The sequence below is a fragment of the Desmodus rotundus genome, chromosome 5 (assembly GCF_022682495.2).
Source record: "Desmodus rotundus isolate HL8 chromosome 5, HLdesRot8A.1, whole genome shotgun sequence".
Taxonomy (NCBI): Eukaryota; Metazoa; Chordata; class Mammalia; order Chiroptera; family Phyllostomidae; genus Desmodus; species Desmodus rotundus.
Genome location: NC_071391.1, coordinates 80,995,914 through 81,010,089, shown reverse-complemented (window position 1 = coordinate 81,010,089; position 14,176 = coordinate 80,995,914). Strand labels below are relative to the sequence as shown.

The 14,176-nt window shown below is 37.6% G+C and overlaps 1 protein-coding gene across 1 annotated transcript in view; it reads left to right on the top strand.

Moving 5' to 3' along the window:
• ARHGAP20 (Rho GTPase activating protein 20) overlaps nucleotides 1–7,595 on the top strand; it is a 122,533-nt gene extending 114,938 nt beyond the window's left edge. The window contains exons 13-15 of the mRNA XM_024570834.4: nucleotides 1,370–1,559; nucleotides 2,680–2,794; nucleotides 3,877–7,595. Of these exons, the coding sequence (XP_024426602.2) occupies nucleotides 1,370–1,559; nucleotides 2,680–2,794; nucleotides 3,877–5,741 (2,170 nt within the window). The 3' untranslated portion in view covers nucleotides 5,742–7,595. The remainder of the gene's footprint in view (nucleotides 1–1,369; nucleotides 1,560–2,679; nucleotides 2,795–3,876) is intronic.
• Nucleotides 7,596–14,176: the final 6,581 nt, after the last annotated feature.

Below are 14,176 nucleotides of genomic sequence, written 5' to 3'. Positions count from 1 at the left end.
GATAGTGAAAATTAGATGGTATACTTGTGGCTCATTGTCTAAAACTAAACACTACTGTTAAAGGATTATTTGTTTTTTTAATAAAAGGTAAAATTATGACTCTTACTACAAATATAAAATGAACACATAAAAGATGCAATTGAAATCGTTAATTAATGAGAGAACTGATAAGATGTTGAAACCAGTTCAAAGGAGATTTTAAACTACCACAATTTATGTATTTGAATCAGAGATGCTGAAATGAATTTACAGAAAGATGCAAAACTAGCTTTCTCTATTGGGGCATTGAGGGGTAGGGAGTAAGGCACAAATAAATCACTTTTCTCTTCACCAAACAGAATTTTCAGTTCTATGGACAAGTATTAGGTGCACTGCTGTCATTTATCTGCAACTTAGAGTTTGTAAAATTAGCTCAAAGGCATAAGACCTCCATAAAATGCTAGACAATGTCTTACTTTCCATTGAATATACACAGTCATCTTTTGGTCCATTTCAATGTCTTTCATAATTTGTTCCTACAAAATTACACTCATTGTAAGTTTACTATGCTGAAGAAATGCCTCTCTATAATTTTTGCAACGGGAGTCAGACTACCTAATTTTCTCCTCTTGGTTGCAGATTCTTGTTAAAAACAAACAAAAAAAAAGCAGCAACCATGAATATCAATATATATGTTTTCTGGATGGTAATAAAAATCATTTTCAGTGAATGATAGTTTAGAAATCCCTTATCAATTCAAAATAAGAACAATAGAAAATAGACTATGATGAGCTTGACTTACATGTGAAACTGATACTAGTGAGATGAGATTTGGGACAAATTGACTTTGGAAGCTAGTGAGGTAGAGCATAAGCTCTCAGAATGGACCTGGCAGTCTTAAGTAGCTAAAAGATTGGGTTCCCCCCAGAGATAACGATTCTTGTGTTGCTACTTGGAAAGAAAGGAGCACTTTAAGTTTAAGGGTTGCTGAATTTCATCAGAAAGCGTTTTGTGAGTTTGGGTTGAAAATATTATGAAATGTTACATGATTTACCTAAGTTAAAACACATTATACTAGTTTCAGGTAAATAGTTCAGGCAGCATTTTTTGAGCCACTTTTCTGCATTCTTTTACATTTTCATTAAGTTGTGAAGCCTATGTTCAAAATATAAAAACTAAATCCACAGTGCTTATTTTCTCTCTTTCTGTACAGAAAGTCCTCATCCTGCATGGTGCCGTATTAACTGAAATTCTTGCACATCCGGACTGTGTTCTTGTTTTGCATGGGAAGCCCATGAAAAGCGAGGGTTGCCTCTTTATACAAATTTTTAATGAAATGTCTTGCTTTAAAGAGCTTAAAAATGTCTTGCATTTTTTTTTCTGTCTTTAGGCTGTTAAACCAGCTTCCAAGCGCCAATGTTGTTCTTCTAAGGTACCTTTTTGGCGTGTTACACAACATTGAGCAACATTCCTCCTCCAATCAGATGACTGCGTTTAATTTGGCAGTGTGCATCGCTCCAAGCATTCTTTGGCCTTCTACTTCCTCCAGCCCAGAACTAGAAAACGAATTTACAAAAAAGGTAATAAAGTTTTTCATTTTTATGCCCTGGGGGACTGAGTCTCCATTTTGAACGTAAAATTCAGGGTGTTTATTCTGAAAGACATTTTCTTAAATAATATAAATTTGAGTTATTAATTGTTTTATCCTATCCTGGTAAACTTTTAAAAAGTGCTTTCTTAAGCAGAAGAGTGCTAGTAGTTGGGTTATTTCTCTTTTCCCTTTAAAGAGGCAAAAAACTATGACTGACTTAAACCATAGAATAGTAAGAAAGCAATTGATACGATTTTAAAAATAAACAAGCACTTTGAAGTTAGACAAGCCAAGGTTCAATTCTCAGCCCCAGCTCTTGCCAGGTGTACAATCTTGGGCAAAATCAATTATATCGATCCAGTTTCTCAACTGAAAAATGGAGGTGGTAATAATACCTAGCTCATCACACTCCTGTAGTGCCTAGTGTTTAATACAGGGTTTGAGGATATCAATTCCCTTTTCTCCCACTATTCTGCCTGCTCCTTTGGTTCAGTATTGGGGCAGGGAAACTAGTACATCTCAGTGGAGGCACAAAGATCTGTAGTGAAATCTTACCTCTTCCCCAAGCACCTCCAGTTATGGAGCTTAAGGGAAGGAAATGCATAGGTAGAGAGGATCAGTCAGGCAAAATGCAAATTTTCTCTCCAGCTGTCTCTCTCCTTCACAGTAAACCCACAGAGGATGCCCTCTTCCCAAGCTTATGACCCCTGCCTTTTATATAAGAAATACATTTTGTAAGTTTTTATCTGATGATGCTTTATGGATTTTAATAACAAAGTGTATTTCTTCACCCCAAATACTCTGTAGAGAATACTTAAAACTACAATAATTTTAAAGACAGAGCTATTAGAATAAAACTGCTAGCATTAGGCCAAGGCCACAAATAATAACTTTAGTCCACTGACTAAAATTAATCTCTATACATAAATTACCCTTGATAGTATCATAGTTTCTTAGGGGAAACTATTTTGTATACTTTTAAAACAAACATGAATTTTTCACAGGATTCTTTTGCATTTTTTGTTGAAATCAGGGTTCATATATGAAACATCATTTATAAAACACGCTATATGAAAAATAGCACTTCATTTTTATCCCTTTTTGTGCAGGTCACTCTGGTGATTCAGTTTCTGATTGAAAATTGCTGTAAAATATTTGGAGAAGAAATCACTTCCCTCTTTGGAGAGGTTTCAGTGAGATGTGATACTAGAGAGCATACCTCAGGTATTGTGAATAATTGGATTTTTTAATGAAAAATAGGCACATGTCTGTGACGATGGGGTGACAGTGATTGTCCTGGGTCCCACAGCAGCTAAAGTGAAGGGAACCACTAATCTGGGTCCATGGGCCTAGGACTCCTTCATTAGGAAGCCTGCTAATGCTAACTCTCTGGTGGGGTTAGAAATGTGTAAGACAAGATCCCATACTTCAAGAAATTTTTAGTGGTAGCATTTATGGTATGATGGTTTTAACCCTTTTTTAAAAAAATAAAACTTTACAAGGAATGCTAATATATGTAATAGAATGACTGTAGTTAAAACTGGAGTAGCGGGCTTAGAGGCAGACCTGGTCTTTCTCTTACTCTTCTTTCTCTTAGTGTCCCTGAGACACCTCAGAACTTGGGTGTGCTATAAAACAGTTTAAAAAGGACCGGAATCATGGGTGTGAGTGGGAGCAGAATTGAAGACATTTAACCTCCCAGAATAAGAATTCCTACATCACCAATTACTAGTTATGTTATCTTTAGCCAATTATTCTATGCCACTGAACATCGATTCTGTATCTATAAAATATGGATAACTATAATGTCTAACTTTTATAGTTGTCTTAAAGATTAAATAAATAATGAACATTAAAAAACTTTGTCAAAGAGAAATTGATAGTTAGTAAATGGCTCCCCTGAGACTAGATTTAAGTATGTACATTCACCAGCAATCCACATGAGAAAGCATTCTTATTCAGAACCTAGGTATACTTGGCATTGATGCTTTTATTTATTCTTGTTTGCCATTTCTTGTGATTATGACATGTGTCCTTGCTTTGAGGAAATCTTAGTTAAGGAAAGCACAGTTCTTCAGGAACTGAGATAAATCTAGTATACCCAAACAATTTCATTTTATATTCTGCACTAACAATTTAAAAAGTTGTGAAAGATCCTTTTTTTTCCTTGAGAGTAGAAATTTGAAAAATCTATATGGAAAGAGGAACTAAGCACCATAAGTTTGTGGGAGTTTTTTTGTTTTTTTTAAGGCAGCATGTATTTGGAATAAAAAACAATGTTGATCATGGTTTGATTTTTTTCACAGATATCTCTTGCTTACAAATGACTGATTCCTCCTATGACAGCTTGGAAAATGAGCTGAATGAGGATGTTGATGCTCCATGTAGTGACCTGGTAAAGAACCTTGGTCAGGGGAGCAGAAGCATGGACTCTGTCTTAACTCTTAGTGACTACGACCTCGACCAGCCTGAGGTGGAAGGTCCTTTAACCCTCAGTGACTTTGACTTAGACCGTTCTAAATCTGAAGACATTCAAATGGAACAGCCTCTTGAATCTACACCGGTGACCGTTACAGTACTATACAGAAAGGCCCCCCTGCAGGACCATGCTGGGGCCACCTCTGGCATGACAACCCCCAGCTATCTGTCTACAGCTGCAGCAGATGCTTCAAAGAGCCCGAGGCGACATCGCCGCTGCTCGGAGCCCAGCATGGACTATCTGGACTCAAAGCTTTCCTCTCTCAGGGAGTTTTACCAGAAAAAGCTACGCAAGTCCAGCTGTGATGCAATTCTCTCACAAAAAGATGAGGACCATCTGAAGCAGAATCAGTTCCTACAGGAAGAGGGTAAGATATATTTTAAACAGAGTTTAGTTGTAGGCACTGATATCAAGAAAAATGCCACTAATAAAAATGCTAAGAAGAAAAGCTTGTTTGGTAATGAAGGAAATCCTGTGAAGCTTCTCCCTAAATCCAAGCCAGTGGCCATTTCTGTGGCATCTTACAGTCACATGTCCTCACATGATCATCCCAGGGACCAGCCCTTTGATGAAGATACGTCCGGACACCCCTCACCACACACAGCAGATGCTCTCAAGAGCACACGGAGGCACCGGCGCTGCTCAGAGCCCAACATTGATGTCCAGCACTCCAAACTGAGCTATCTCAGGGGGATTTTTTCAAAAAAACAAAATAAAACTAGCTATGAAGCCAGTCACTTGCATGGAGAGGAGGATTATCTCAAGCAGCACAAGTCTTTGCAAATGGAGGGGCAAAAGCTTATTAATCAGAGCTTGGTCATGGGGATTGAAGTGGGCAAGAGTAGTGCCACAAACCAAAACACTGAGAAGTTTCTACCCTCAAGATTAAACATTTGCCCAAGGACTAGCTATTCTAGCTTGTCCTCCCCGGGCACTTCCCCATCTGGCTCATCAGTGAGCTCCCAAGACAGTGCTTTTTCTCAGATTTCAGAACATTCTGTGTTTACACCCACTGAAACTTCCTCTCCAATAGATTGCACTTTTCAAGCTCAAAGAAAGCAGGAAGAACTTTCTTCTGACTTTTGCAGTTCCAGTCTCATTTCTGGACTGCCTGGTACCTCCTCAGAGCAGGCCAGCAGCCACCTGGCCTATATAAAAAAGGACACTATAGAACGACATTCACAAATGCATTCTGTAACTTTGCATCCCAGCATGTGGCTGAGAAATGGTATGGCCAGTTTGAAAAACTGGTCCCTCAAAAACAAAGCAAAGGCAACCAGATCAGAGGAAAAGAAAGTGGCTTTTGTACAAGGACCCATGCAGCCACCTCCACCTGCTTCTGGTGTTTCAGAAGCCAACTCACTGCAAGAGAAACAGAAGGACATGCCCCTAGGGGTAACAGAAGGACTTGGAGCTGTGCAAATAGCCCAGCAGTATAGCGCTGATCCCTGCCGAGTCTTAGAGAAACACATTGACTCTCCATTCAGCCTAGTGGAAGACAGACTCAAGTTTTGTATGAAGTCACATGAGGAAGGCGAGACGAGTGGGCAGTGCTCTCCTGGTTCTCTGCCTCGTGCGAGTTCCTCACCCAGCTCTTTGATTGTAGATGATGTGTCCAGCCCAGGCTTAGGGCCTACAGTAGCTGGTGATGTTGGGGACAAACCGTCAACCAAAGACATTTTACCACAGTAAGAGCAGAAACTGGGCTAATAATGACATGAAGATAATAATTATTATTACCCTTTTATAATATATCTGGGATAGGTAGCATAAAGATAATTATTGCTAATACTTAGGACAACAAAATCTCTTTAATGAAACCATTTGGCAAAAAGTTTAGACTGAAAAAACAAATGCATCACCTAAGTGTTTGTGAGGCATTTCCTTACTAGAGCATGGGGTTGGTCCTGTCGTGTGATTTTAGAGATAACCAGCAGAGTTAGAGAAAGCATCTTCTGTGTAGAAAACATGCCTTATGTAAGATTAATCTCCTGAGAAGGACAGGGAGTCATAAGTGAAGAATGGGGACGGTGGAGAATGGGGAAGGGTGCAGAGAAACCATCCACACTCCATGGAATGTCTTTAATAAATAGGCAAGAAAAATGCCACTAATCAAAGTGTTGGAAAGAAAAGAATGCCTAGTAATGAAGGAAATCGTGTCAAACATTTCCCTGAATCCAAGCCAGTGGCCATTTCTGTGACATCTTATAGTCACATGCCCTCACTGGATTAGTCCAGAAAACAGCCCATTGATGTAGCTGACTGGAAAAAAGTAGAATGATCCAAAAACCATGAGTATCATGATATCTTTTTTCTGTTTTTTCTGTGTTGCTTGATTCTTTTTCCTATTAGCATTGCATTGCTCTGCAAAGGCTCCAGAAGACAGAGCTATGAAGAAAAAGAAGGAAATGTTGCTCATCTCATTGTCCTTCCCAAAGGTACTTACGCTGGGAACATTCTCCTGAAATGCAGCTTTTCTGTGAGAAGGTGACCTGAAAGCATGTGTTGTCTGAGTGTGGAGGAAGGCTGCAACAATGGTCCTTTTCTCTGTTACACCAATGCTGTTGCCAACATGTGATCAAAGTCTGGCTCCTTTTTGCCGAAATGTTTTTCTGTAGCCTTGCCTCTTAGAGCACACAGCCAGAAAAAATTACTGATAAATCATCCTTTTTCTGATTATCATTTGGCAGTAAAGAGAGCAATTTTAGAGGTTACCAGGTTGTGAAGAGTTGCAGAATAGAATACCCACCAAAGTGGCTGTCAGGCCTTCTTAATTACCGGCTTTGGATTTTCTTACCTATAGATGTTTTTATATATTTTTGTCCCAAATGATTCATGGTTTACAGATAGTGTATACCCCATTGGTTTATTTTATATCCATGGAAATTTCTCTTTTCTCCTGCCTTAAAGTTACACTGGTATATCTCCTGGATTCTCTCCATTGATTATTAGGCCTGGCCAGCCACTGTGAACGGTTAGAGTCAAGAAAGGATGTGCATCTTCTTTCATTTGAACTTGTTACTTAGAAGAAGTTGCTTAGAACCCATTGTGTATCTTTAGTCCACCATCAGATGGACCTTTCTCCCACAAACTAGCTTATTCTGTATTATCTTTCTGAGCCACCAGGAAACTTTCATGTCAAATATTCTTTCCCTGTTGTCCTAAATGTTGCATTTTTCAGTTATAAAGGAAAACGTATTTTCTGTAAGATATAAAAAGTCCTTTCAGTATTAGCTATGGGTGCTACCTACCTCTAGGGTACATGGCCCTGTTTGTCCTAAGCATTATAATTAGCTTTTAGAACTCTGGGTCCAAAGAACTCCTTCATGACACTGGCTATCTCAGTCACAGATGTGAAGTAGATGTCACTTTCTAACTGACCACTCCTGTACTTAGGTTCCTAATGTCCATATGCATTTTTTGGTGGTATATAAAGGCAACAGGGATGTCCCTTACCCTTAGGGCAAAACTACTGTTGGAACTGCAAGATGTGAATGAAACTTCCAGCTTAGAATGTCTTTCTGGAAGAAATTTCTTCTCTACTTAACAAAATAATAGTTCTAGCCTTTATATATATATATAAATCATATATATATATATATATATATATATATATATATATATATATATATTGATGAGTAGAAGAAAATCATCTACCCAGTTTGAAGCATAAAAGAAAATAGATGTTGAAGCTCTTAAATAACCATTCCCACTCTGTGTTCCCTTAGCTACTCCTGTATACTTAATGTGAATAGTTTGTTAATATTGCTGTAAAGTATCATATGATTTGAAGAACATGCCATTTTATTATACTCTGTTAATCTATATAATATATTAGACTGATGCTTTATCTAAAATGCTTTGAGTTTGTATAATATATCTTGACAAATTTTACTATCATGTTATGTAATAAATGTGTATTTTTGTACTTGCAGAAACTGCTGCTAACTTTTAAAGTTGTTTGGTTTTCAAGGCACTGATAATGGAGATGTATGAAGTCCATGCAGTCAATTAAATAAAATATCCTCCAGAGTTAACAATCTTACCAGAGCAATATTGCCTTTGTAGAATTGTTTTTAGTTAATGAGCCAAATTTCTACTTAACATTGGAAATTTTATAAAATGTAATTAATGTAAAATTGGAACTTTGAGCTTTTAGTCATATGCCACAGTCAGGCTTTCTAGAAAAAAAAAGTTTTTTCTCTTATATTTTTCTAATCTTAACATTTACCAAATAGTCATGCTTTAGACACAGTCATCATTTTTAGGCATTATGTTTTCACTGTGCTCCTAGAATCAGATAAAGTCCATATTCTCATATCAAAATAACCATTAACTCACTTTAATTGACTGGATGAAATTTTCTTACCTAAATTTGAACCATTCTGACCAAATTGTCCCAGTTGACCCCAGACACACACCCAGACATCAGTATCTCAGGTCATATAAACTTATTAAATATTACTGGTTTCTTATGACAACTACATCTGCACTTCTCAGAGTTCATTGAGGTTCATTCTGTGTAAGTTTAACCATCATTTCATAGAGATTCAAGAAAATATACTACCTTAGTAAAAAAAAACTATTTGCTCTATCAGCAGTGAAGACCACAACTCCTCTGTCAGAAATATTGATTAGATTTGGGCAGTGTACACAAAGACTGATGTTGATTTCACCCTAAATTTCACAGAAATACAAAGACTATTGCTTAAAAAGAGTCATAATCTACTAAAAACATTGGATTCAAGAAATTATCTCACACTGTGTTTTTCTACTTTTCATGACATGACATTGAATTGAAAAGATGTAGCATTTCCTAGAACCAATGACATTGTTTGTTGAAAAGAAACTAGGAATATTTTGTATCTTAAGTGAAAGTATGGTAGTGTTTATCTTTCCTACCTAGTCATGTTTTAATGACTTGAAAGGAAGTCTTTGCAAACTGCTTATTTCAATACAAAGAAAAAAACTAAATAATAAAAATTGAGTAAAATGTTAACATTAATATCTATTCCAGTTATGAGGGTATCTTAAAAGCTAAGTTTTCTGCTGAGAGAAAGATTACTACTGAGTTCTGTGTGCTATCTACCCTAAACATGAGTCCTACTCTGTTTCTAAGTCACCTGTCAATATAAATCCTTCTTTTGTATTGTTTTTTAAACACAGTGACCTCCTTGAGCTTAAGTTCTGCATAATGTCAGATCTGTGGCAGAATTAGCAGAGAACTCTGAAACTCTGTGGTGTAGTTTGGAAATTTTTGTTTTGAAGTCCCGAAGAAATAGTACACAGATGTGATATCAGATGTGTATTGTTACTCAATTTGTACAGTGTGTTATTGTGCAGTGCCAGAGCACACATACAATTTTTAAGTAGTTCAAAGTGTTTTATTTTTAACCTAATTTGTTAAGGCAAAGTAAATACATCTCCTGGAGTTGGATTTTACATGGCAATATGTGGTGCAGATTTGGGAGACATTGAGGTTTAAATGCTAATTGTGTTTATCTAGGTTTTATTTGACATCACAGTAACTTGGAATTAAATTTAGAACATCTTGCAGCCTCTTGATCTGTTATGAGGAGTGAATAAATTGGCTAAAAATCTCTATTTGTGAGGTAGGCCTACTACTCTGAGCAAGTAAAATGGATGCTATGAAGAAATATTCCTTCTCTGCCAGGTCACGGGCTGTGATCGTCATGGCCTAACATTCTGGAAGCAAAGAAACGTATCTTTGCCCAAGAATGGGATGACTGAGAAACAGAGAAGCATCAAAATATATGAACACAGAGAAGCTTATTGCTTGAGGCAGAGCAAATGAATAGAGGTAACAAAGCTAAAAATGAATTAATTCAAGCAAGAAACTGAATCATAAGGAGGTCAAAGAAATCTGAAAAGAAGGAAAGAGCATGGCTGGGAGGAGATGGAAGTATTAAAAATGATATCAGTACTCTTCAGGAAATTCAATTTTTATTGCCAGGTACCATTCTAGACTCTAGGGATACAAGATGAAAAGAGATTTTTCTGTCCTCAGGGGCTTTAAACAACTAAGGAAAAAAATGGGCTGTGTAGAAGAAAGGGCACATTACCATTTATTGGGCACTCAGTATGCCTGCATGCACTGGGGATACGTGCATATATGTATTTTTTCATTAAATGACCACAGTAGCCCTACAAAGTGGGTACATTCACCTAGAACCTCATTCTGACCCCAGGCTCTTTTGTTAACTTTTGCACCTTAAAATTTGGATTAAAGTAATAATTCCTCCAAAATAAACCAGGGACAATTTATATACAAGAAATCAATCCAAACTTACCAAGTTATAGTATCTTGGCTAGATATCTCCAATTTAAGAAAACCATGCAGTGTCAGATATAATTCAGTAAATGTAAAAATAATTGGGCTAAAAATTTGGTCGACAAAATGGTCTAGACTTGTTCTCTCTGCTCCTCCCTATTAAGTATAACCATATGGCTAAGTATAAGAATAAATCCTCAAAATAAAGCAAAGGACAACCAAAAGAGACCCCTGAGAGGTGGTAATAGAAAAGCAATTGGTCCAAACCCTAGGACTGGAGAAACAACATAGTAGCAGAGCATCTTCCATCCCCTCAACCAAGAAGAAGGTGACTCAGGCCTGACCTTTCCCAACCTAGGAACAGAAGGTAACTAAGATACGCACATTCCTCCCCCTGATCAACTGAAGTCCCTCTGACATCATTGGGTAAGCCAGGTACCACCCACAAGAAGGGCAGATGAGTGCCCCACTAATATCAAGTGGCCAAGAGCAGAAGTATTCTTTCCTATTAAGTTTGAGACTGCTCCTCCACTGGAAGACAAAGTAGGCAACAACAGAAAGAGGGACTTAGCCTCAACAAGCAGTTTAGCCTAGGAAGCACCTTTGCCCCAGCAGGGCTAACACCTCCCTCCCCCACCCAAAGACACTGGGGTGCCTGGATAAAGTAGTCAAGAAGGACTTCACTGCAAAAAGCACCCAGCCAGGGGAGTCTCAGGATGTGGGACAAAGAGGCTTCTCTGGTAGAGAACAGATCAAAATTACACCACAAAGCCTCTGAAAATTAAACTGCCTTTGGATTCACCAGCCCCAAAGATAGGCCAGGACCTGTGTGTTAGTGTGAAACAAGGTGACTCTACACTAAAATAAAGAATTTATATAGGACCCAGAGTCTCCCAACATAATAGACAAAAGGTCCAGAACACAATAGAAAATCACCTGTCACACCAAGAACCAACAAAATCACAATGAGAAAAGACAACTGACATGAAGATCAAGATGATTTTAAAATAAGCATCTTAAAAATGTGTCAACAACCAAACAGAAATTTTCCTGAAACAAAAAAAAAGATTTCAGCCAAGAAGGAGTTATATAAAAGAGCCAAATGAAAATTATATGACTGAAAATATATAATAAATTTTTGATAACTCATTGTGTGGACTCAATAGAGTGGGGATGACAGGATAGAATCAGTGAACTTGAGGACAAATTGAATTTACACTGACTGAACACAGAAAACAGATTGAAAAAAGAATGACATAAGTCAATTACCTGAATCTATGACTATAACAGGGTGCAGCCAAGAGGGAGGGGGGCCCAAATAGGGATTTATAATGGGACACCAGAACTCAAGGTGTCCAGGAAATATTAGAAAAAATATATATATAGGATGTTCTTACCCTAACAAGCCTGAGCTGGGGGAAGGGACACATGGAGCAGGGCCATTCAGAGCTGTTTTGTACAGCAACAGCTGTGCAGATAACCTCTGGCGTGGTCATTTAACATATCTATCAACTTTAACTGGTTTCATAGATATGTTAAATGGCTGTGGCCATGCGTTGAGCCAGGGGGATAGAAGTGACTTCCACCCAAAATGTTAACTGGGAGGCAACTCCCCCTGGTTACAGTGCTGCATGAGAGCTTGGAGATGATTGGCTCCATGCCATGGGGCTATACCTGCCCAGACTTACTATGGCAGCCCAGTAAAGCTGGAAGAATACAGGAATGCTGGCAGGTGTAACTGATTATAGGAGGAGTCGGAAATGGGGCTGCAGAGGAAGACTGGCACTGGGATTTAAACCCAGGCGTGGCAGCCCTGCGAGGAGAGGACCATGTGGCTTTGGTGGAGTAGGGGGGATCACGCAGCTTGGGTGAGAGTCAGGACCACGTGGCTTTGGGTTGCTCCTTTTTCCCACACAGCATAGGAAGCAGGAGAGACTTTGTTGGGAAGAAAAGGGGTGAAAGGACTCTTGCTGGTGGGCCGTGAGAAGGTGCCACATGGCTCTGGATTAACTGGAGATCATGGTGGCAACACAGCTGATGGCGCTGGGAGCCTGAATCACAGACTTCTGCTTCTTTTCCTGAGATACAGTACCCCAGACTAGGGCAGAAGGAGAAGGAAGGACTGTGTGCATCTATGGGTATTCTAAAGTACTTTAGTATTTTAATGAAGACATTAAGTCATTACTGTGAGTCTGTATAGCTTTTAAATAAATAATTCCTTTCCTTTTCACCAATCTCTGGCATTGAGAGATGTCTTTCCTCTGGCAGTGGGCAAAGCAAACCTAGTGGGGGGGGGGGAATGCCCAGAGAAAAAGCAGGGGTCCTTTTGGTAATAGTATATCACTCCCCTGCCCTGGGTTTGTTCTGTAACATGACCTATGGGACAATAACAAAACTCAAATAACAAAACTTCCAATTTCATATCATCAGAGTTCCAGAAAGAGAGTTCTATAAGGCTGAAACAGTATTCAGAGAAACAATGCCTGAAATTTTCCCAAATTTGATGAAAGATACAAACCTACATATTTAAGAAGCTGAGTGAAACCCCAATTGGGTTAGTGCAAAGAAAGACACATGATAATTAAATGTTTGGAAACTAAAGACAAAAATTTTTGAAAGCACACAAATGGCACCTTACTTATAAGGAAACCAATTTAAACAGTAGGATTTATCATCTGAAAAGATGGAAGGCCAGCAGAAAGTGGCACATTCTTCAAGTGCTAAAAGAATTGTCCACATAGAATCCTATGTCCAGTGAAACTACTCTTCATAAGTGAAGGAAAAATTAGGACATCCTCAGAGGAAGGAAAACTTTTAATAATTTGTCACTAGCAGACAAATTCTTGAAGACTAGTTAAAGGAATTTATTTAAATAGTAAATGCTAAAAGAAGGAAATTTGGAGCATCAGGAAGGAAGAAAGGACAACTGAAAGAAGAGTACATAATAATAGACCATATTTCTCATGAGTTTTTAAGTCATATTTGATAATTCAAACAAAAATTATAACACCATTTGATACTAAAGACAATGATATTTAAAAGTGTGAAAAGCCAAGTGTTCTAAATGAATATGATATTTTCATACTTCACTTGAAGTAATAAAATGTTGATACTGGTAGAATAGGGTATGATATATATATGGAGAGAGAGAGAGAGAGAGACATATTCAGAGCAACTACAAACACTATATATTTGGAGAGTACATCTCTCCAAACACAATAATTAAATCGAGATGGAATCCTAAAATAATGTTTAATCCATAGGAAAGCAAAAAAAGGAAAAGAGTGAGAAAGAGAGAGAGGATTGAAAACAGAAAACAAATAATGAAATGGCATACTTAAGCTCTAACATATCAAAAATTACCTTCAATATGAATGTATATATACAACAGTCAACATACAAAGACTGACAATGATTTTTTTCAAAAAAAAACCTACCTAAAAGAAACTTAGTTTCAATAACATAGGTAGGTTGAAAGTGAAGAGATGAAAAAGATACACCATGAAATCATTAATCAAAAGAAAGCAGGAATGTTTTTTATAACATTAAATGCTTATACTTTAAAAGATCTCAAATCAATACGCTAACTTTCTATTCAAAGAAACTAGAAAAAGAAGAGCAAAATAAACCCAAAGCAAACATAAGAAAGAATAAAAGATTAGAGCAAAAATCTACAGGGTGGAGCAAAGGTGGGTTTACAGTTGTGAGTATGCAAGTTTATTCTTACATTATTTATTAATTATTGCATTACTTTCCATATGAACAATACTCACCTACTTTTGCCCCACCCTGTATAAACTTGATCTTAAGGAAACAATAGAGAAAATAAAAGTTC